The sequence below is a fragment of the Paroedura picta genome, chromosome 3 (genome assembly GCF_049243985.1).
Source record: "Paroedura picta isolate Pp20150507F chromosome 3, Ppicta_v3.0, whole genome shotgun sequence".
NCBI lineage: Eukaryota > Metazoa > Chordata > Lepidosauria > Squamata > Gekkonidae > Paroedura > Paroedura picta.
Window position 1 is genome coordinate 67,056,325 of NC_135371.1, and position 24,136 is coordinate 67,080,460.

General features: G+C 42.7%; 1 protein-coding gene across 1 annotated transcript in view; it reads left to right on the forward strand.

The window, feature by feature from the left end:
• Positions 1–108: 108 nt before the first annotated feature.
• Positions 109–24,136, forward strand: part of LOC143832209 (lateral signaling target protein 2 homolog) — a 48,785-nt gene continuing 24,757 nt past the window's right edge. Inside the window, exon 1 of the mRNA XM_077326238.1 lies at positions 109–280. Coding sequence (XP_077182353.1) covers positions 239–280 — 42 coding nt within the window. The 5' untranslated portion in view covers positions 109–238. The remainder of the gene's footprint in view (positions 281–24,136) is intronic.

Genomic DNA, 24,136 nt, shown 5'->3' on the forward strand with positions numbered 1-24,136 from the left:
AGGCTAGCAGGGGCCAGCCGCTTCTGCCTCTTCTCCAGCAGAAGGGGGAATCCGCACGCAACCCGACACCGCCTTGTCAATCAAGCGAGCGCCGGTGGGGGGAGCCTAGGCCGGCAAGGAGATGTTCCCCGCCCACTGGCCCGGCCGGCCGGCCAGCCAGCCAGCCAGCGCCGGTAGCACTAGGGCGAGCGCGCTGTCCTCCACCGGCGTTCCCTCGCTCGCCTGCCTCTCTTGAGCCATGCTGCCTGCTGCTGTCCGGAGGTGGCTCCACAGACCGAAGGTGAGTCAGGATGCCTGCGTGGAGGCCGCCCGCTCCTCCTTTAGTCCCTTTGGGGCAGGCCGCCGGACGCCCCCTGTTTCGAGGCTTTAGAAACTTGCTCGGAACGGCTTTCGGGGCCTCGGCCGCGATCTCTTTTCCTCCGGCAAGCCTTGAAGAACAATCCTCGGCTCTCCCTCCAGGCTGCCTGCCTGCCTTCCACCTCTCCCCCTTGGGAGTAGCCATACCGCTAAAGGTGCCCAGTCAGGGTTGTGAACGCCGGCCCTTTGGTGGTACCAGTAATCACGTTGGTAACCGGAATGACTGAAGAAGGGCAAAGGAAAGCTTTTCTCTCACCCTTTTGGGGACTTCGTGATTTTTGAGCACCACGGAGTGGGCAGTTCTGAGTTCCTTCCCCAAGTCTGTGTGACGATGAGTCTTCACACTTTTCTCTCCACTCCTCCTTAGGGGCTTCTTCTCGGTGTAGTAGTAAACTTAGGAGTAAGGGAAGATGTAGAGTTGTCCCAGTTAAGGCAGTCAAGGGGTGCCTGTGTGCTTCCTCCAGCAGCTGTTGCCTGTGGTTTTTAAAGAAAATACTGAATTGTTTATTGATATCATAGCAAGGTGGGGTTCTGTAAATAAGTTTTTTACTAGTAAGTTTCTTACTTTTGCAAGTTCCTACCTGTGCCTGTCAAGAGCTCTGTGCTGGGTGGTGTCTCGCCCTGTTTACTTGGTGCTGGTGGCTAGGGCCTGGGTGGTGGGCTGTTGTGTAGCTTCAGGGTAAATGTGGGTTTTGGTATTCCATCTGTCAATCAGTAGAGATGCCGCAGAGTTTTAGTTCATTTTGTGACTGCTATCAGTCATCGTTCAGTGCGCTCCTTAACATTGGTTTGAGGCCATGGCTACCACTGCCAAACATGTGTCGTGTTTTCTGTATGCTGCTGAAAGGCATTTGTATTTGTATTTTGCAAGGTATTTGTATGGCCAGCCCTTCAGCAAAGGGCATTGGCCTTGTCCTAGTTGTAGGCCAAACGATGCTGAGAGTTCACAGGACTCTGTGTGTGAACTGGTGTTGTGTCATCACTGCTCTGGACGGCTGAAGGTGTGGGTGGACGCAATTGCCGCTACAAGCATCATTGTTGTCCATTTGCTGGCAGCGGTTTGACTTCCTGCTGCCTTGTTTATGACTCACCTTCCATTGAGTCAAGTGCTGTAAGGTGCAATTCCATGAGAATAGCATATGGCATGTCTGTAAAAACAATCTTATGATTGTTTGTACTGATCCAGGCAACACAGCTAAGTCAGCCACAATACACACACTCATTTAGAAATCACCAGCTAATATCCCTTTTGTGTGCCATTGGTTTGAAGGATCTCATTTGCCAGATTTGTGTTACCCTCTGTGGGAAGGAGTGTGGGATACTTTCCCCTTCAATGATAAAAATGGGAGCAGGTTTCAAAAATCAGTCATAATTAAGGAGTTATCTAGGAGGCACACAATCATGCCATTAATGTGGATTATGAGTTGGGGGTAAAACAGAGATCTTGCTGAACAACTTAGAAACTGCTGGTTAAGTGGAATACTGAACTCAGGAAATTAACAGTATTCCAAAATGGGTTTAGATAGTTAGATGGAAGGAAAATATTCTATGTTGGAATAATGAATGCCGACAGATTTGGGCTGGGATATAAAGCTGTTTTAGGAATGTATCTGCTTTTTCATATTTGGGAGCTGAATAGCATGCTTAAGGAGCAAGCAAGAGAGATCTATCGTGTGTTTATCTTACTCTTTTATTGTGACATTGAGGTATTGTGTGCTTAAAAATATAAATAGTCTAGCCTGTTGGCTCTTGTGCTTTATAAACAGGTTTCCAGCAATTGTGATGATGTACAAGGCACAAAGAATTAAATTTAAGGAGAAGAAAGAACTTTAAAGCCTTAAGCTTCAGGACCAGAGAAAGAACTCAGTCTGTTCTTGTTTAGTATTGGCTGTTTAGTTCCTTCCAATATTCGTAATTTAACTTAATTAAAACTTGCTCATACCAATTGGTCAGTTGGTCTGAGACTGAAGGACAATGATTAGCAGCCATTTTGTGACTCTGACACAATAGTGTAATAGGAAACAGAAAAAGAAAATATTAAAGATGACCTGTCCTAACAATGAGCAGTAGCTTTTTGTGTATATAAATTAAAAGACATGCAGTTGCCTCAAAAAAGCACCTATGCTGAAATTCTTTTAGGTAGAATTTATAATTGATGGAATAAGAGCCGGTTGGTGGAAAAACTTTGTCAAAAATTTGATGGACAGTCTTCTTAATATGGCATATTAGGAAAATAGTATTTAGACCTGTATGGGACGATTGATTGCAGACTCAGTCTGTTAGTAGCCTGTATGGTTAAATATTTGTGTCCTATTTTTTCTTATTGAAAATTAGTCTGATTCCAACTTCAGCCATTGCTTTTATTCATTTTCATTTTGAATATGTTGTTTAATTCCTAGTGTCATTTTTAGCATGATATTTTAATTATGTGCTGTACAAACTTTAATAAATGTATATCTTAGGGAAAGTTATGATAAAGCAAGCAAATGGGGCATTTTATTTATATTATATTTATATTTATAGGCTACTCCTATTGCACCAGACATCTTGAGGCGGCTTACAGTAGTATATAATAAAACAGCATTAATACATAGTTCCAATAAAACATTAAATGCAACCTTCTTTAAACTTTTTCATCTTGTTAGTAAACCTCAAATTCTTCATACTCATTCTGAACAATATGGACATCACTGAGAGCTGGGTGTTGATGGGGGGCAGCTTTGGTGATATTTCCTTTTTCTAATGCTAATGCTGATATAGTACTGTTGTATAATGTCATATTATGATCCAAAAATTTGTTCTGAATGTATTGATCTGATGGCTTTGTCTAGTCTAGGGGAGTGTGTTTGCTGAAATGCTGGTAAACTAAAAAGACTAGTTTACAGGCTGGACTGCCCAGCACATGCAGTTGAAAAGCAGACCTAAATTTCAATGAAGTGGTAAGCGTATCCGGGCTTATTACTTTGGTTTGTAGGTGGGGACTGTTCCTCCATACTACTACTGCTACTACTACTACTACCACCACCACCACCTGTGTATGGAATAGATGTCAGGGAATGGCAGCCTGGCCTTCTCTGTAACATGTTGGTTTCTATGTGCATTTTTTTTTGTAAGAAGGAACATTCAGTCATGTGACCCCCTACCTGCAGTGTGAAGTGCTTACAGGACAGATGTAAGTACCACCACAGTGAGAAAGAAGCCAGAGTTAGTTACATAGAAGAGCATTTTCATGACCCAGTGTAAGAAAATACAATTGATAACATGGGAATGTACTTATTAAAAACATTACCACTGCCAGTACATTGCTTTATCTTTCTAGTAGTTAAAAACGCCTGAAAATCCAGTTCTTGTTGCTGGATGTTTTCTCACTGGAAGAAGCAAAAATATCTCCTCAGTGTTGGAATGGTCAACAGGTCTGCTTACTCCTAGAAATATTTGGTCATGAGCTAAGAGTCTAAAATTGTGTCAGTCCTTATCCTGTATTACATAACCACAGCTGATTACTTATTGAGAAACTTGTTTTCATTTTTAACAGCTATACATAATACAAACAACAACAAAAATCCTGTCTTGCCTAGTTGTTCACTTTTTGGGGTCAGCTTGTAAGATACATATAGCATAACAGAAGAAAAGGAGTGTCCTTGGTATAACAAGAGAGGAAGAGCCAAGAGGATACTAGATACCTTTGTGGTAGAACAGACAGCATCCACTTTTTTATATTTGTCAGGCTGTAAAAAAACATACTTCTCAGATTCTCTCTTGGTTGGGACATATTTGTCTTAGCTGTTACGCAGGCACTGATCAAAGAGATTACAGGTCATGACTTGTGGAACACAATCTAGTTTTATCATCAGCCCTAGCTGTATCAGGAAATTGTAGTATTGCACTGCTGTTGCTTTGGAAAAGGGCGTGCCTTCTTGCCTCAGCCTGACGCATTTACAGACCATAAAGGGGGACAGTTGTCTTCCCAAACATCTCAATGATTCCTTGGGGGCAGTCCAATGGAGAGGACAATGACGCACCTCTGAGCTCAGGAGGGGTCAACAGATCACTTACCTGCTTGGGACATTACAGTTGTTATCCATGGGTGGAGCCTGTTTTGTTCCTTAACCCTTCTGGTTCAAAAGGTGAAGCTTGTGCACTCTTGATTGCATACACATGCCTGAGTAGTACTGGTAGTCATCTGAATGAGCAATAATAAACCATACAAAAGTGTTAGGTATACAATATCTGAATTATTGCTAGCGGAGGGAGTAGCAGACAAAATGCCAAGGGGAAGCTAAGATATGGGGTGTTAAGAAAAGCAAAACTGTATACCAACATCTCTCATGTCAGACCACTTGACTCACATTCAAATGCAAGGTGCATTAGTAGTGCAGAAGTCCCTGAAGAAGCATATGACTCAAAAGAGCTATCAATAGCACGAGCAGATATAGCAAGTTAATTTAGGATGCAGAGATGGTTATGTTTTATGTGCATGTGAAGGCCTAATGGATCCAATCAGTCTACGAAACAGTCCTGTGTTTGTCATTTTTGCAATGGTAATCCTTTTTATGCTTCCCTGAGAGTAATTGCCATTCAATGATGCCCCAAAGGATTGTCTTTAGTCAGTAGCAGTTGAAAGTAGCACCATCTTGTGAAACCTTAGAAAAATTCCCAGGATGCACCTCAAGGTATGGACAATGGCTTGAAACATAAGCAGCAGTTAGGGTTGCCAACCTCCAGGTGGGACTTGGAGATCACCCCAGAATTACAGCTGATCTCCAGACTGCAGAAATCAGCTCCCCAGGAAAAAATGTATGCTTTGAAAGGTGGACTCCATAGCATTATACACTGTTGATGTCCCTCCCCACAAATCTCCAGGAGTTACCCACAGAAGCGTTGGGGCTGAGGGGAAGACCTGATAAAGAGGCTATTTCTAAAACCTCTAGGGGGCATTTGTTGTCCTCTCTCCCATTTGCTGTCCTTTACCCTCAGGCTGAGAAGGGCACCAGTTGTTGCAGACCGGAGAAGAGCCCTAGATAGGCTGTTTTGGCCATATCAAGCATCTTGACACTGATATTTTAAACAATGTATTAAGTGCTTTTATATTCTTGTGATAAGATGATTCAGGGTAACATGGTGTTGTAATCATATTTGCAGGGGCCTACAAATATTGATTTGGCTTCATAGTTGGCTATTTGTGGTGATCATCTCTAACTCTTTTTCCTTCTCCTAGCTCAGTGGTTTTCAACTTTCCTAATGTTGCGACCCTTTAATACAGCTCCTCATGTTGTGGTGACCTCCAACCATAAAATTATGCAAGCTTTCACAGAAATGAAACCAAAACTGACCAATCGTGTGAAGATCCATTGTTCATGAATGTACATTAATTGTTTTTTCCCCTCGGGTTTCTTAGTTCAATTCTGTCTTTTGTCCAACCATGCCGATCTTGCTCTTACCCCACAAGGATGTTGTGTAGATGCCCCCTCAACCAAGCTGCTTGTCCTGTCGCGACCCCTGTGAAAGGGTCATTCGACCCCCAAAGGGGGTCCCAACCCCCAGGTTGAGAACCACTGTCCTAGGTGTTTAAATGGAGGACATAAAAGAGGCACCCATAGACTAGTAGAGGCAGAAGAAATCTAATTCTCACATAGTACTTATGCTTGCTTGAAAGCTTGTTATATGTAGAATCACCTTAACCTTACCCTCAAGTTCTCATCATACTACTCAGGAGAAGAAAGGGGGAAGTCTCGTTTTGTGCAGCTGCATGGAGCAAGGAGATGCTCATACTTGTTCCACTGCTGAATTCTCCAAAACTTGTAAAGAAGTTGGAGATTAAGATAGCACTTTCCCTTGATTAGTGCTGTGTGGAAAGTTCTGCTTTTGTTTGCTCCCTCCTCCCCAAGATTGCATATGAACTTCAACCCATTTTGCTGGGAAAAGGGGGCTGTGCAAACATGGTTTGTCAGTTTGGATCTAATAGTGAAGTCTGGCTTGAACCATGCTGCTCATTGCTATTTGAGCATGCAAGGGGAGGAAGAACAACTAAAAGTACTAATAAAAGTACTAATATATAGTCATAGAAGTTCATAAAAGTACTAATATATAGTCAAACCATCAGTGTCTTCCAGAGGCTGAAATAAAATACATTTAATAGAATGTCTTTTCCTTGAAATGTCAATGAAAACTTCAGACTTAACCAATAAGGCCTTTTGGGGTGAAAATATTGCTGGTGTTTATCTCTACTTGTAAATCTGTAAGCTGATTCATTGCTTTTCTCTGACATTGGTATTGGGCTACTTTCCTTGTGTGTATATGTGTGTGGTTTTCAGAATTTGTCATTGTTACAGCCAGAGACAGGGATACAAATTGTTTTCAAGTTTGTGACCCTGTCTTATGCCTTGTATAAATCATCAGGAAAAGAAAACAGACCATTTGGAAAGAAGCAGGTTTTGGAATAACTTCCTTCATGTTTAAGTATTTCACCAAATCTGTCTAGTAACATGTTGGTACTTGCTGACACAATATGGACTAAAGGTTCATTAACACCAATCGAATTAGTCTAGTAATAGGTACATGGCACCATTCATCCTTACAAGACCCACTTTCTTTCTCTGGTGATGTTACCTTATTATTTTTCTAGAAACTGTATTTATTTCATGTATATTGCACTTCATAGAGGGCAGTGGACAAAAGGTTACTACTGCCCAGGGTGTTTAGTTCCATGATGGGGTGGGGAAGCTGATGGAAAGAAAGATGAGAAAAGCAGTCAAGGGTCCTGATACGTCTGTTCCAAGTTTCCATAGTCATAATTCATGGAAAACCAAATCCCTAGTTTTGTTTCCTCCTCTAGACATAGGAATGGATATGTGTCATTCAGTAAATGCAAGAATAAGGTGCCCATCCGTCCTGCATCTCGCGAGACAATCATGCTTTCTGAAGAAATGTCCCTCATCCTGGGGCTTTTTTAAAAAGTCCCCCCCTGCCCCGGGTAGCCTCACAAGCCGCTTGAGGAAGGCTGGGAGACAGCGCCATCCGGGAACTGGGTTTTGCTCCCTGGGGGAAGGGGAGGGAGAGAATGCTGGAGGCGATTCAGAATGTGGCTCGGCTGTACTGGATGGTTCCTCTGCAGGGTCCAGGACCGGCAAGGTGAGCTGGGAGGGCCGGAGGCCTTGCTTGGATCTTGTGGCGCCTGCCTAATCAGGAGAGCAACGGGATGCGCTCAGTGGCTGTGGAGCTCATGGGGCCCACCTCCCCCTCTGCCTTTGGGGCTCATCGGGGCTTGCGCGAGCCACCTGCAGCCCTGCCTGTATTCTTTTCAAGGTTCTCCCGGCAGGTTCTCACACTCTCTCCTGCGATGTCCAGGACCTGCCAAGCTGAACTGGGAGGGCCGGGGGCCTTCCTTGGATCTTGCAGTGCCTGCCTGATTACAATCGGGCGAGAGCGATGGGATGAGCTCAGTGGCTGTGAAGCTCATGGGGCACACCTACCTCTCTGCCTATGGGGCTTATCGGGGCTCGCGCCTACATTCTTTCTACCCCTCTGCCATTGCTGCTGAGCAGGAGCCCCCCCCCCCCCCGGTGTCCCGCTTTAGCACCCTCATAATCTGGTCATCTTATGCAAGAAGGAATGATATTTATGATTGGGAAGAGACTGTGTTGGCCATAACTAATGGTCTGGCTGTACAGGTCACTGCAAGGCCAGTCCTGATGAAAGCATGTAGATACACTAATGAGATTGGTAGTTAGAAACAAAACAAAGCATAAACATCAAATAACAAGGCATAAATTTGGCCTTTTGAGATTTTTTATTTATATGTTTTTATGTTAGGCATTAGACTAGCCACTGGGTACAAACCAGAAGTGATATTTGGGAAATAAGGATGTTTTAAGTACAAATGGTTGATGGGACTGTGTGTGGTTTGAAGCAGGGTTGTGGCACAAGGGGATGAGGAGCTAAAGAAAGAAAGAATTTTCCCATGCGCCACTTTCCCAAAGTTTGGCCTCCTGGATCTCTTTGCCTCATGGGGTGAAACTCACAAGTGTGTGTCTCTTTCCCTCCACTCCCAGAGGTGAGAGGTAGTTCCAGGTTTTGGAAGCCCCTTTGCAGGCCTTGTTTGGGTACAAATCACACAAACATGCTTACCATCTCATTATTGGGGAAAGAGTAAAACAACTCCTTTTTTTCTGCTTCAAGCTCTGTCAGGAGGAGAGGGCTAAAAGAGCCATGGTCTGTTGGTTCCTCAGGTACCCCTCTCACAGGAAACTGGAGATCACCATAGAGCTTTGTAAAACATGGTGGAGGGAGGGAGGGTTTGATGGACAGGTGGATCAATAGATTTGAGAGGGTGTCCAGCAGCCATCTTGTTATCACTGGCAATTCTTGGGCTACTAGCCATAGAATCATAGAATCATAGAATTGGAAGGAACCTCATGGGTCATCTAGTCCTATGCAGGACACTCACAACCCTATTGCTCATCCACTGTAACATGCCACCCCCTTAAGCCTTCACAGAATCACCTTCTCCGTCAGATGGCTATCCAGCTTCTGTTTAAAAATTTCCAAAGAACCCACCACCTCCCGAGGATGCCTGTTCCACTGAGAAACCACTCTGTCAGGAACTTTTTTCTGATGTTTAGACGGAATTTTTGTTGAATTAATTTCATCCCATTGGTTCTGGTCCGTCCTTCTGGGTCAAGAGAGAATAACTCTGCTCCATCCTCAATATGGCAGCCTTTTAAATATTTGAAGATGGTTAGCAAATCCCCTCTCAGTCGTCTCCTCTCCAAGCTAAACAGACCAAGCTCCCCCACCCTTTCTTCTTACATCTTGGTCTCCAAACCCCTCACCATCTTTGTTGCCCTCCTCTGGACACGCTCCAGTTTGTCTACATCCCTCTTCAACTGGGGGGCCCAAAACTGAACACAGTACTCCAAGTGAGGCCAAACCAGAGCAGAGTAAAGCGGTGCCATCACCTCCTGTGATCTGGACACAATACTCCGTTTTATACAGCCCAAAATCCCATTTGCTTTTTTAACCACTGAGTCATGCTGCTGACTCATGTTCAATGTGTGGCCTACGAAGACTCCTAGATCCTTTTCGCATATGCTACTGCCAAGACAAGTCTCCCCCATCCTATATTGGTACATTTGGTTTTTCCTACCTAAATGCAGAACTTTACACTTGTCCCTATTAGCCCACGTCTCGAGCCTATCAAGATCATCCTGTATTCTGATTCTGCCTTCAGTTGTGTTTGCTACCCCTCCCAGTTTAATATCTTCTGGAAATTTAATATGTCTGGCTTGAACCTCTAATCCCTCATCCAAATCATTTATAAATATGTTGAACAACACAGGCCCCAAGACAGACCCCTGGGGAAACTCCTCTTCCCCAAGAGGATGCTGAAGCATTAACAAGTACCCTTTGGGTATGATCTGTCAACCAGTTACCGATTCACCTGACGCCATACTGCATTTCACCAACTTGTCAACAAGAATATTATGCTGATCTTTATCAAACGCTTTCCTGAAATCCAGATAAACTATGTCCATGGCATTCCCCTGATCCAGCAAGGTAGTCATTTTCTCGAAAAAAGAGTTAAGGTTGGTCTGATATGATTTGTTTTTGCAAAACCCATGCTGAGTCTTAGAAATCAAAGCTCTCTGTTCCAGCTGCTCAAGGACTGACTGTTTGATGATTTGTTCCAAAATTTTGCCAGCTACAGATGTCAGATTGATGGGTCGATAGTTACCCAGATCCTCTTTTTTCCCTTTCTTGAAGATGGGGACATTTGCCCACCTCCAATCATCTGGCACTTCATCTGTTCTCCAAAAAGTTTAAAAAATAATGGACAGAGATTCAGAGATTACATCTGCAACTTCTTTTAGTAGTCTTGGATGCAATTCATCTGGCCTAGTAGACTTTGTTACATTTAAAGAAACGAGGTGTTTGTGGACTGCCCCAACAGTAATCCTAGGCCACCGTTCCCATCTCCCCTGTTGTGTTACATTTTTTCCACATTGAGCACTATTTCCCTCATAAGAGAAGGCTGAGGAGAAATCAGAGTTAAGCAGTTCTGCCCTTTCTTCATCATCCGTTATCCTAGCAGTGGTCCTACCATGTCTCTAGTCTTTTTCTTACTTGATATATAACTATAGAAGTCTTTTTTGCTATCAGTCGTCATGGCAACGAAACATCAGAGCTAAAATCACACTCTTGGGGTTCTCTCCTGAGTTCCTACTGAGTATGGGATAGGATCAGGCCAAATAAGTTGTTAAGCAGAGATTGACCGACATAGAACGCCAACAGGACTTAGCTAATAACCCATCTTTCATTATTAGTGAACCCAATAGATATTCATCTTTCCCTATGATAAGCTGGCCAAGCTTGAAGTACCTAGTCATAGGAGGGCCTTCACTTTGGCACGCTGTGATGCCTTCCCTTTGGTGGTATTAGAAGGAAGATATAGGAAAATAACCCTATACTGAAAGGAAATGCACTTGTGGCTCTGGACATGTAGAAACCGTGGAACATGTTCTCTTTCAATGTCGATTCTATAATGAGATTCAAACTAGTCTAATTCTTCCATTGCTAGGCTGATTCCCAGGGCACTCAGGAGAATTTTACATTTCTCTACTGCTTACAGATATAGAAAATAATACAACTTATAGAGTTGCCAAGTTCTGCGCAGGAGCGATCAAAATTCGTAATAGAATGGTCTGTTTTAAATGAACTGGACAGCTGTGTTTATTTACCTTTTCTATTTTCTATTGTTATCTTTTAAGGTGTTTTAATTCCTGGTTTTAATGGATGTTTCTGTATCATCTTATGCTGGTCTATGACCGTAATAAAACTAACTAACTATACTCATCCTTGGTAATAAGGCCTTCCTTCCATTTCCTAAATGACTTTTTTATTCCTCATATCTTTTGACAGCTGTTTATGGATCTTCCTTAGGCTCCTTCCATCTTTCCTTCTCAAGGGAATTGTTTGTGATTGAGCCTTCAGTATTTCACTTTTAAGAAATTCCCAGCCTGCTTGGACTCCCATCTCTTTACATCTGTCTGACGATGGGACTCTACTCAACATACTTTTAAGTCTGTGAAAATCAGCTTTCCTGAAGTCCAGTCTATACATCCGACTACGTAAAGGTTTCCTCTTTCCCACAACTGAAAATTCCAAAAGCACATGGTCACAACTACCAAGTGTGCCCACTACTTCCACCTCATCTACCAATTCTTCCCTATTGATGAGGATCAAAATAGCAGAGCCCCTAGTTCCCCTCTCTACTTTTTGGGAAATGAAGCTGTTGGCAAGACAGGTTAAGAAATTAATGGAGTTTGTATTTTTAGCAGAGTTGGTCTTCCAAAAGATATCTGGGTAATTGAAGTCACCCGTGACCACTGTTTCCCCCCTCTTTGAAAACTGTAATTTTGTCTACCAGTATCTCATTCAAGTCCTCTAACTGTCTTGGTGGTCTATAGCAGTGGTCCCCAACCTTTTTATCACCTGGGACCACTCAACGCTTGACAATTTTACTGAGGCCCGGTGGGGGGGGGGTAGTTTACTCCTCTACTCTCAACCACTGTCCTAACGCTCTCTGATCGCTATGGTAATGTTTAAACATCCCTTCAAAATAAGATACAGACACGCGACAACAATGAACATAAGGAACATTTTATTTTCATGGAAATTTTAACTCATGACAATGACAAATCAATGGGAACCCTGAGCTTGTTTCTCTGCAACGAGATAGTCCCACCTGGGAGTGATGGGAGACAATGAAACCCGAAGTGTGTTGTAAAGGGCCGGGGGGGGGGGGGGAGAAGGCGTCCTTCGCAGCCCACCTCCAATTAGTCGACGGACCACATGTGGTCCGCCAGCCCACAGGTTGGGGATCGCTAGTCTATAGCAGACCCCCACAATATTCCCACTCTCATTTCCTACTCCTTTTATATTTACCGAAATACACTCAACTGAACTTTAATGCTCAGGTACCTGTATTTCTTCATAAGTATAAAGATTCTTAACATATATTGCTACACCTTCCCCCTTCTTTTTCTTGTCTGTCCCTTCTGAATAGATAGTACCCCTCAATTCTAGTATTCCTATTGTGAGTATTATCCCACGAGGTTTCTGTGATTCCTATTAGGTCATAGCCCCTTTCCTCTATTAGGACTACTAGTTCCTCCTGCTTGTTTCCCACACTTTGTGCAATAGTGTAGACATGGTAATCCATTTCTTGGGTGCCTCATGGCTTTGGTATTTGAACTTCCTTGGAAGTTAGTAGTTCCCTGCTTATGTGCAGTTCCATGTAGATTTGCAATCTTACCTTGAGTTCTTCCCATCACACCAAGTTCTGAATTTACGTCTCACTTCCCCTTTGGATCTAGTTTAAAGCCCTCTTCACCAGGTTTGCAAGGGTTCTCCCAAAAATACTTTTCCCATCCCTTGTGAGGTGCACACCGTCTCCTGATAGTAGCTCCTCATATTGACATTGGAGATCATAATCCAGAAATCCAAACCTTTCCTGACAACACCATTTACGTAGCCAGTCATTTACTTGCATGATTTTTCTCTCTCTTCCTAAGCCTTACTTACAGGAAGGACTGATGAAAACACCACTTTTGCTCCCAGGTTCTTTACCTTTCCCTCCAGATCCACAAAGTTATTCTTAATATGTTGCATACTCTTCTGAGCAGTTGGCTTGAAACTCAGCACCAAGAAGATCATGGCATCTAGCCCTCTCAATTCCTGGCAAATAGATGGGGACGAAATGCAGGTAGTGACAGATTTTATTTTCCTGGGCTCCAAGATCACTTCAGATGGGGACTGCAGCAAAGAAATTAAAAGATGTTTCCTCCTGGAGAGAAAAGCTATGGCAAATCTAGACAGCATCCTAAAAAGCAGAGACATCACCCTGTCAACGAAAATGCATCTAGTCAAGGTGATGGTCTTCCCAGTTGCAATGTATGGCTGTGAAAGTTGGACTGTAAGGAAGGCCAAGCGTCAAAGAATTGAGGCTTTTGAACTCTGGTGCTGGAGAAGACTCTTGCAAGTCCCTTGGACTGCAAGGCTAACAAACGGGTCAATTCTAGAGGAGATCAGCCCTGACTGCTCCTTAGAAGGCCAGATCCTGAAGATGAAACTCAAATACTTTGGCCACCTCATGAAAAGGAAGGACTCCCTGGAGAAGAGCCTAATGCTGGGAGCGACTGAGGGCAAAAGAAGAAGGGGACGACAGAGAATGATGTGGCTGGATGGAGTCACTGAAGCAGTAGGTGCAAACTTAAATGGACTTCGAGGAATGGTAGAGGACAGGAAGGCCTGGAGGATCATTGTCTATGGGGTCGTGATGGGTCGGAAACGATTCGCGCCTAACAACAACATGGATGAGAAGTTAGGGATAGTGATCTGTGGGCTTGATGAGCCTGTCCAGCTGTTCTGTGACATCCTTTATGCATACACCAGGTAGGCAGCAGACCTCTCGAGACAGCAAGTCTGGTCTACGCACTTTGGCCTCTATGCATCTCAGCAGAGAATCCCCAATTACCAGTACCCGTTTCTTTGTACCCTTGGGAGCAGACCTAGCACTCACACCTGTGGGTGGCGGTGAAGTGTTTGCTGGGCTTTGTAGAGTCGTCGGGGGAGAAGACCTAGAACTCTCACCTGTGGGGGGCCTGTGACTTTTTTGCTGGTCTTCGTTGGGGCTTGGTCTTGCACACTCAACCTCTTCAGGCAGAACCAAAAAGAAGAAAGAAGAACCAAAAATAGATCAAATTAGAAATTACATTGAACAACAAAAAATAAGTTTAACTGAAGAACAGAGGGAAATATTAAATAGTGAAATTAGTTTAGAAGAGCTTGAGACAACCATTAGTAAGCAAAAACTAATTAAATCGCCAGGACCTGATGGCTTGTCAGTGGTTTATTATAAAACTAGTAAAACTACCTTGGATACAGCGGGTGCTAGTGGAGGTGGAGGTGCCCCCGAGTCGTCTGGGCTGCGGCGAGGGAGCAGGCAGCGGCGAGTACGGCGGCGGTGAGGCAGTGGCGAGAGAGCACCCGCCAGCCGTCCGGCTCGTCAGGGTGGCGGTGGCAGCGAGGGAGCAGGTGGCTCCCAGTCTTCAGGGCGGCGGCGGCGGCAGCGAGGCGGCGGCAGCGGCAAGAGAGCACCCGCCGGCCGCGCTGTGCGCGGCTGGAGGCTGCTCTGTAGCCGGCGCCTGGACGCGTCGGGAGGTGCTTTGCGCCTCCCGACGCGTCAGGGCAGCGGTAAGGGAGTAACTGCGAGCCGCGCTGCGCGCGGCTCGCAATTGCTTCCTTGGCAGAGTGGCGGCAATCGCAGAGGCCAATCGGCAGGCACTTCGCGCCTGCCGATTGGCCCTGCGCTTGTCAGTCTGGAGGAAGGGGCCAATTGGGCCCCTTCCTAATCACGGACAAAGCCCGCCCTAACTCCTCCCCCCCCAGCCCTTAGCGAATTATTTAGTCCGTGGCGCCCATGGCGCCGCAGGCGTGTTAAGGATGTTTAAACAAGAATTGGTAAAACCTCTACTTGAAATGATGAACCAGGTACTGAAATTTGGTGAAATTCCAAACTCATAGAAAGAGGCAAATATAACACTCATACCTAAAGGGAATGTGGACCAAGAGGAAATAGCAAATTTTAGGCCCATATCACTTTTAAATAATGACTACAAAAATTTTATGAGTATACTGGCACAAAGATTGAAAAGGGTTTTGGGCAAGTATATCCACAAAGATCAGGCGGGCTTCTTACCAAAGAGAAATGTTAAAGATAATATCAGAGTAGTACTAGATATCCTTGAATTTTATGAGAAACATTGCAAAAAGAAGGTGGCTTTAATTTTTGTTGACGCTGAAAAAGCATTTGACAGTATTTCTTGGTATTTTATGTTGCAAGTTTGTGAAAAGATGCAGATGGGGGAACATTTTTGAGGAGTATAAGATCAATTTATTTAGATCAAAAGGCAAGAATTATAGTAAATAGTGATTTATCAGAAGAATTTAGAATATATAGAGGGATGAGGCAAGGGTGTCCACTCTCACCCCTACTTTTTATATTAGTTCTTGAGGTATTATGGTTAGATCTGAACAAGGGATTAAGGGCACTGAAATTGGTCAGCAGGAATATAAATTGAGAGCATATGCTGATGACATGGTCTTCTTCTTAGAGGATCCTCTAAACAATATGAATGAAATATTGGAAGTTATTAAGGACTTTGGTCAGGTAGCAGGATTTAAGATGAATAAAAGTAAAACGAAATTATTGATAAAAAATATGAAGTATGAAGAAGCGGTAAATTTACAGGAGATGAGTGGTTTGAGATGTGAAAAAAAGGTAAAATATTTGGGTATCAGGTGACTAATCAAAATATAACACTATTCCGTAATAATTATGAGAAAGTATCGGAGGATATTTAAGAAAGATCTAATTTTATGGAATAAACTTAACCTCTCTTTGTTAGGAAGGATTTCAGCTATAAAAATGAATGTGTTGCCAAGGATGATGTATCTATTTCAATCAATCCCGATTATAATTAAGAAAAATTGTTTTTTAAAATGGCAGAAAGATATTCAAAATTTTGTTTGGGCAGGGAAAAGACCAAGAATCAGTTATAGAATATTATCAGATTCAAAGGAAAGAGCTGGGCTATCTCTTCCAAACCTATATCTATATCATGAGGCTGTTAAATTAGTTTGGATTAAAGAATGGGTGACATTGCAGATACCAGACTATTAGATCTTGAGGGTTTTGATAGACGATTTGGATGGCATGCTTACATGTGGCATGATAAAGAGAGGATACATAAAGATTTTAAGAATCATTTTGTAAGAAGAGCCTTACTGCAGACATGGAATAGATATAAAGTTAGGTTAGAGAGGTGTACCCCGCTTTGGATTTCTCCTAAAGAGATAGTTAAAAGACCAGAAAAGAATATGAGAGATCAGTGGATTAGATACAGAGATATTTTGACTAACTCTAAAGAAGGCACTAAAATGTTGAGGTGGGAAGAAATGTCTGAGGCAGTGGTTGGATGGTTTCAGTACCACCAGCTATATGAATGTTTTAAGAGAGACAAAGCAACGGGCTTTAGTTTTAAGAAATCCAGATTTGAGATAGAGATAATAGACAAGGATGAGAAACTTATATCAAAGGCATATAAAATGCTATTAGGGTGGGACACTGAAACGGAAAGTTTTAAATTAGTCATGGTTAAGTGGGCCAAGGATCTAGGCTATCCCATAGATATGGAGACTTGGGAACATTTATGGAAGAAACAAATTAAGTTCTCAGATAGTTATGATTTGAGGGAAAATTTTTATAAAATGTACTTTAGGTGGTACTTAACTCCGTCAAAATTGGCAAAATGGTCTCAGGATACTGACAAGAGATGTTGGAAATGTAAGATAAATGAAGGCCACTTTTTCCATATGTGGTGGAGCTGCCCAGGGATGGTTAAATTTTGGAATAAAATATATGTAGAACTTAAGAAAATGCTGGGTGTTAACTTCAAAAAGAAAACAGAACTATTTCTATTAGGTATAACGAGGGGTGAAATACCTAAAGAATAGAATATATTGTTATTGTATGCCTCAACAGCAGCCAGAATGGTGGTAGCAAAAGTTTGGAAAACAAAGGAGACCCCATCGCTGGAGGATTGGAAAATGAAATTATTGGATTTTTCAAAAATGGCTATACTCACAGCATTGTTTAAGGACACAAACCTAGAAAAGTATAAAAATCAATGGAATTATATTTTGGAATTATATGGGGAAAACATATATAAATTTGGAGTGGGAATCCTCAGTTGAGATTTAAATAGGAGGTTCAGAATTTGTTTATTTGCATTTGTCTCAGTGTACAAAAATTATACAATATGTTGTATAAAGTGTTACTGGAAGTTTAACCATATTTTATTGGAAGACTACAAGATTTATGTTATTATGGAAATGTATTATTAATAAAGTTACTAATAAAGTAAAAAAAAAAAACCTCTTCAGGCAGATCTTTGAACCGATTGCTGAGCATCAGTGGGCCAGACCTTCTCCTCATTCTTCTACTCCTATGTGTAACATCCTTCCATTTATTACCCTCCTGTGTTAGGTCCTCCTGATTTTGTTTTGATAGATTTCCCACCTCCTGCAGCGTATTGAATCTTTTCTCAGATTTCAGATTCAGATTCCTTTATTGGCATAAGATTTGATATACTTAAATGAAAGTTTAAAACAGAAACAAATTCCGGACATAGACACATGGACAACAGTAATAAGGCCTTATGCCGTATAGCTGATCTGCAGTAGAGATAGATTAGTTCTCGAGATAGTTGACAGGATTTTTGCGAGGTCCACTATCTGAGAAGGCTCCTTTACACTCAGCAACATCTTCACTAGATGTTTCTCATTGCTGCACAGATACTTCAGTTTTCCCATAACACCCCCCCAGATAATGATGGAACATCTGAAATTTGGGGCAGTTAAATAATAGGTGGCTAATGGAATCTGGTACATTGCACCCGTGCAGACAGCTTCTCTCATTTTGAGGGATTTGAAGAAAGCATCCTCCTGATAGGTTTGAAAGGAAGATGTTTAGGCGTGCAAGGAGAAAGGCCCTTTTAAGGGAATAGTCATCTAACACTTGCAGATATAGGGGCATTGATTTATAAGACCAGGGGATGTCCCAATGGCCTGGTGAACAGATCCTGTGGGATGATGTGCCTATTATCTGAATATCCTGGTCTTCTAGTCTTTTAGTGATCAGCTTCAGGACTGTGCTCTCATCATAATTAACTAGAGTAGATAGATCTAATCCTAAACAACGAAGTTTATAAAAAATTACTTCATTAAAATCCTTAATAAAATAGGGATCTCCTAAAGTGTTAGAAAGAATAGTAGAAAAGAATAGAAATGGATTTTTAACCAGTATTTTAATGTACAAAGCCAGGCTCTGGTTTCTAGGGTCTGTTGACCAGGCTCCGCTAAGAGTGTATGGTTTGCGACACAATTTGGTACATCCAACAATTGCCTAAAAAAGGTAGATTGACATTTTTCAACTTTGTTGCTGAATGCACCAATCCAAATTGGGCTTCCAAAAAGCAGTTGGGTGATTATTTTAGCTGCATAGATTTTCATTGTGGCCGAGAAATTCCTATTACCCTTCTGGTGGAAAAATGTTGCCAGTAAAGCCAGTTGCCCCTTAAAGGATTTGACAACCTTATGGTAGGTCCACTTATTGTTATAGCTAAAATTCATACCAAGATATTTGCAGTGATATACTTGCTCGATTTGATTGCCTCTCACCTTCCACTGGTATTTGTCTAGCTTTGGCAAAGACAAATCTTTTCTCTAATCCCTGGACTTTCTCCTATAGCAGAGCCACTAATTTACACTTGGTGCATTTGTAAAAACTGTCTTCCCGAGGTGAGAAGACATTCTGCAAATGGTACACGTCACTACCCAAGCTTTTTCAGTCTTTATGCTGCTTTGATTCATCTGAAATGCTTCTCAAACAGTCCTACACTTCACTGAATCCTTTGGCTTGATCCTCCGGCAATGACCCAACAGCCAAGAGTCCTTTAGCTCTTGCCCTATGGCTCCTTAGAGCCTTCTGGTTTGATCCAGAACACAAGAGGCCTTTCGTAAGCAAGAGCCTTTTATAGCACAAAGGCCTACTCAGCAGAGGGCGGAGCTAGCAATCAACTCCTGAGTCAGCTCCTGAGATAACACTTTCCTTCTCCCAGCTCCTCTAAGTACTGCCTCCTCTGGCAAGCAAAAGCCTTTTATAGCACAAAGACCTACCCAGCAGAGGGCGGAGCTAGCAGTCAGCTCCTGAGATAACCTTTTCCTAGCTCCTCCAAGTATCCTCTGATGCTAATCGTGCCTGTGGGGCACATTTTCTCTGAGGGGGTGATAGAGCTCAGCCAGCTTCCTGTGTCACAGTCTGACGGAGCTAAAACAGTTCCGCAGGGCCTGCAAAAAGGAGCTCTTCCGCCAGGCATTTGGTTGAGACCAGGCATAACCAACAACATCTGAAGGGCCCCTGCTCCCTCCCTCTCAGAACTCCATTATTGCGCTCTGGACCTCTTTGCACTATTGCACTGTTTGCACTGTTACAATTATCAGTTATTAGTATTAATAATGTTACGATTATTTATATGTGATGGATTGTTTCATGTATTGTTTATATGTTTTATGTAAACTGCCCTGATTCTCTGGGGAGGGTGGTATATAACTATAATAAACAAACAAATAAATAAATAGAGGAAGAGAGAAATCCTATTTCAATAAAAAGAGGTAGTTCCAGATATCTTCCATTGTCTAGTCTGGTTCTGAAAAATCTAGAAGCTATCAGTAATGGTGAGTTAATTTCCTTGTAGTCATTTTTGTGGCTCCTAGCACACACACACAGTCCTTTTCAAACTGTGGGGTGGGTTAGCAAAGAAAGGGCTTCTGTGTTTTTAGGAGCATATTTTTCAAATTAAGAAACCTTTAGTATTCTAGCACCTTTGAAAAAACTATGAACCAAGTGTCTTTGCAGCAGTTTGAGAATCATAACCAAAGTCTGGCAAATGTTAGGTTTGGGGCTGACCTTCTGCCGTTCAGAGCCATGTTTAAAGCTCCAGGCTTAGCTGTCAGATGCCTTCTGCTGAGGGTTAATCAAGGCATGACTTGGGTGGAGCAGTTGGCTGTGCAATTGGTGGATGTGCAATGAGCTGGAGAGATGTTTGTGCTCCTGAGATTATCCTTCTCTGCAAAAGAGCTGTCTGCCTGCCCAGCATGCCTAAGAGGGGTGTGTATTATGACCTCATACTCTGTACATCCTGAGGTGGCTGTATGATTTCATCATCTGTACAAAGCCACTAACACTTTAGAACTAACTATGAAAATGATGACTTGTCAAAGAATTACAGTTTAAAACGAAGAAATAATGATTCCATTTCTGCTTGTTAATTAGTTTGGGGCTAGTCTGAAGTTTCCTGTCGCTTTTTCCATCTGATTGTGATGCCTCAAACTGGAAGGAGAACAGTAAATTAAAAAAACAATTGGGATTATAGTCTAGGTCAGCATTATCCATAAAACAGAAGTAATCCACAATAATAATGTAAGAAAGACTTGCTGTGATAGGTGGGGAATAGCTTTGTTAGGAATGCATTGGGAAACAAGCCTGGCTGAGCACTCCCAAACGGGTTTTGTGGAGGGGCAAGATGAAAAAGGCAGTGTTAAGAAGGAAACTAGAGACTGAATTGGAGATACGGGTTTTTTAAAACTATTGTTAATATTTAGTGATGGGCATGAATTGGGAAAATATGGTTTGGTTTGGTTCATTGTTCATGATGTGTCCCGTTAACAAACCACAGACCATCGCAAATTTTGAGCTATCTCACAAACTGGTTCAGTTTATGAGGTTCATGAGGCAGTAGCTAATGTTTAAAGATGGGCACAAATTATGAGAATGTGGTTTGGTTTGCAGTTCATGGCATGTTCCATTTGTGAACCATAGACCATCAGAAATTTTGAGCTGCCTCACGAACTGGTTCAGTTTGTGAGGTTCTAGCTAATGTTTAGAGATGGGCAGTAACCAGGGAAATGCAGTGTGGTTTGGTTCATAGTTCATGAGGCAGTAGAATGGCCCCAGTGTGGTTCAGGAGTGTTTAGAATGGATCCTGCACAAGCTAGAAACATCCAAGTCTCAGGGGACCTCCCCCAGATCCTCTTCCACATACCTTCCAAGTTGTTGCATTGAAGTTTTGTAAACATTTTGATTGGGTAGAGACAGTCTGGGAATGTATCTGCTCACAAATGGCACAAACCTCCATAAACAACTTGAAAGTTGGTAGAAGGTTAATGCTGGCCATCCTGCCACAAACTTGACCTCACAGAGTACAAATGAGCCAACATTCATAATGAATTTGTGAACTGGTACTTGCCCATTCCTACTCTTGTTGGATATCTCCAATAGTATCTAACAACTTTTTTGTAAGCAGTAAATTTAGTTGAAGTGTTGTGCTTGCCTTGATTGGGAATTGAAGCCTGTTCCTTAGGCATTATTGAAGGTTTCTGTAGTCCTTTGGCTGTGTGTATCCTGACAATATTGCTTGTTCCCACAAGAAATGTAAATACTTATGGAGAACTCTACCAATATGGAACCAATGGGCCTAGCTCCCTCAAAGTAATGGGTTTAAACACACGCAGTAATGGGTTTAAACCACAAGTACAACGATATAGGCTTGATATCAGGAAAAAAATTTTCACAGTCAGAGTAGTTCAGCAATGGAACAGGCTGCCTAAGTAGGTGGTAAGCTCCCCCTCACTGGCAGTCTTCAAGCAAAGGTTGGATACACACTTTTCTTGGATGCTTTAGGATGCTTTGGGCTGATCCTGCGCAGAGCAGGGGGTTGGACTAGATGGCCTGAATGGCCCCTTCCAACTCTATGATTCTATGATTCTAAGTATGAGTGTGTTGTCTCTTTAGAATTTTCCTCTATTTAAAGCAGAGAGTATTTTTCTGTGCCTGCCTAGAAGCCATTTTGCATGGAGGGAAACAATAACTCTAGAGAGAATGAATAGTGTATAGGTCTCCAGAAGCAAAATGGTTGTATGTTATGTCACTTCTGTTTGGCCAATTGTGGCATAAGGTTGTTTGGGCAAGAATTCATTAGTTGTGTTTGAAGTACCTGCAAGTTGCTTGCTGGTTACTGGTAGCCAGTCCTTGGAAACCAAGTGTTCCTGGGCTGTTTTCAGATGGAGGTTTTTCCTTCCTTGGCTTCCCAAACTGAATGCTTTTTGTCCAAGCCTGTATGCAAAGTTTTACTGTACTGTAACCATCCTGTCCAGGTTTTCCCTGTTCTCTGTAATTCTTACTCAAATTTGGCTTATTTAATATTTTTTGGAAGAGCACAGTCCAACCACGTTTGAATGCTGTGTTTTCCTATGTTGCAAAGGTCCTGTCCACATCTGCACCATTTTCTTGCCATCAGCCGTTTGTGAAGCCACTTTCTCAGCATTTTCCCCCTGCCACGCCATGGGAGACCTTTGAGCTTGTGTGTTTGTTTAATGGCAATTGCTATAGCAACAGGTTGTTGCTTATCTGTTTTAAATTTTAATGTGTGAAGAAATTAACCAAACAACAACAACAAATTAATGTTGACTTTCCAGTGCTGAGTTATACCATGCATGTGTGAAAGGGGCAAGTCAGAAAAGGAAAACATGCAGAAAACTCCCATGTGCAGAAACCCCCTTGCTAATGCACATGCCTCTGCATTTACAGCAACTCTGAAAGCCATATGGACAATTCTGCACATGTAGAAGGCCTCCTTCTACATGTGCAGAAAACATGCACGGGTGGGCATGTTTTCTAGCTCCATCCAACACTTAGTGTGGCAAAAATGGGGATTTTGCTAACCTGTGGGTATAAATTGGTTTGTAATCCTTCTAGTCCGTGGAGCCATGGATGAATGTTGATGACAAAGTCTGGTTCTCCCCCTCAACGTCTGCTCAAAGGAAAGGGCAAATGCAAGGGCATATGTGCTAAGTGAATTAAGAGAGGTCTGTCTAACAACTTCAGAATAATATTGTGTGATTTCTGGCTTGCTGCTGTTCTGGCTAATTCATGTAAATGTGCTGACTGTGCTGGCTTGGGCAGTGCTAATCTTGTATGGATTTCTCTTGGTCATTTCTAACTGCAGGCAGCTGCACAGCACTGAAATGAACAATCTTGAAAATAAATCCAAAAACCCTGAATGAGTTGTTTCCTACTTCTCCTAGCCTGCTTGCTACTAGCCTATGTTTCCCATTTGTGACATGAAAGAAAATAAGGAGGACCTCTTCCCTGCCTGGTCTTTTAGGGCAATTTCATACCTTTTGTGGACAGTAAGACAACTGGTTGTCTCCTTGCTTGAACCAATCTCTCCTCCTTCCCAGATCATCTTGATTAATTTCTATGCCGCCCTCCCATGAGGCTCAGGGTGGTTTACATCAAACATGGGGCTATACATGGAATCATAATAACAAGAATAGCAGTAGATTCAAATGAGTAGCTGTGTTGGTCTGAAGTGGCACAATAAAATCAGCGTCCAGTAGCACCTTTAAGACCAACAAAGATTTATTCAAGGCATGAGCTTTCGAGGGCAAGCACCCTTTGTCAGACTATGAACTGACATCGTAGCAGTAGGAATATATAAGAAATATATAAGCAAAAGTTAATCTTGTTACAGTAGTAAACTGTGTCACAGCATCCAAACACAGCCACATGATAGCTCCCTGCCAAACCAGCCAATCAAACCCCATTTGTAGTTCACAAAGACATATTAGAAATAAAACTGTCAAAGCCAGTGATCCACGGCTAACACCCTACTATTTACTGCAATGACAACCATAGCAGTGAGTTCCAAGTTGAAAAATGGAGTTATAACAGTTTATATTACAACAATCTTTAACCGCTCCTGCGGTTAAATAAAAGGGTAAGGCCACCTGGGGAGGAGTTAGGGCGGGCCGTGTCCAGGATAAAAACTCAGAGGGCCCAATCAGGAGCCGCTTCGCGGCTCCTGATTGAGCCCTCCAAGTGTCCATCCAGGGCCAAGCAGCCAATAGGGAGGCACGCGAAGCGCCTTCCTATTAGCCCCTCACCAGGACAGACCAATATTCCATTCACCCAGCCCAGTCTGGCTGCCAGTCTGCTCCTGACCACCACAGGGAGAGGAGGTCAGTAGGGCTGCCAAGGGGAATGAGAACACAGGCTGCACCAGCCCTTTTTGCCCCAAGGCTGTCCTAACTGTCATGT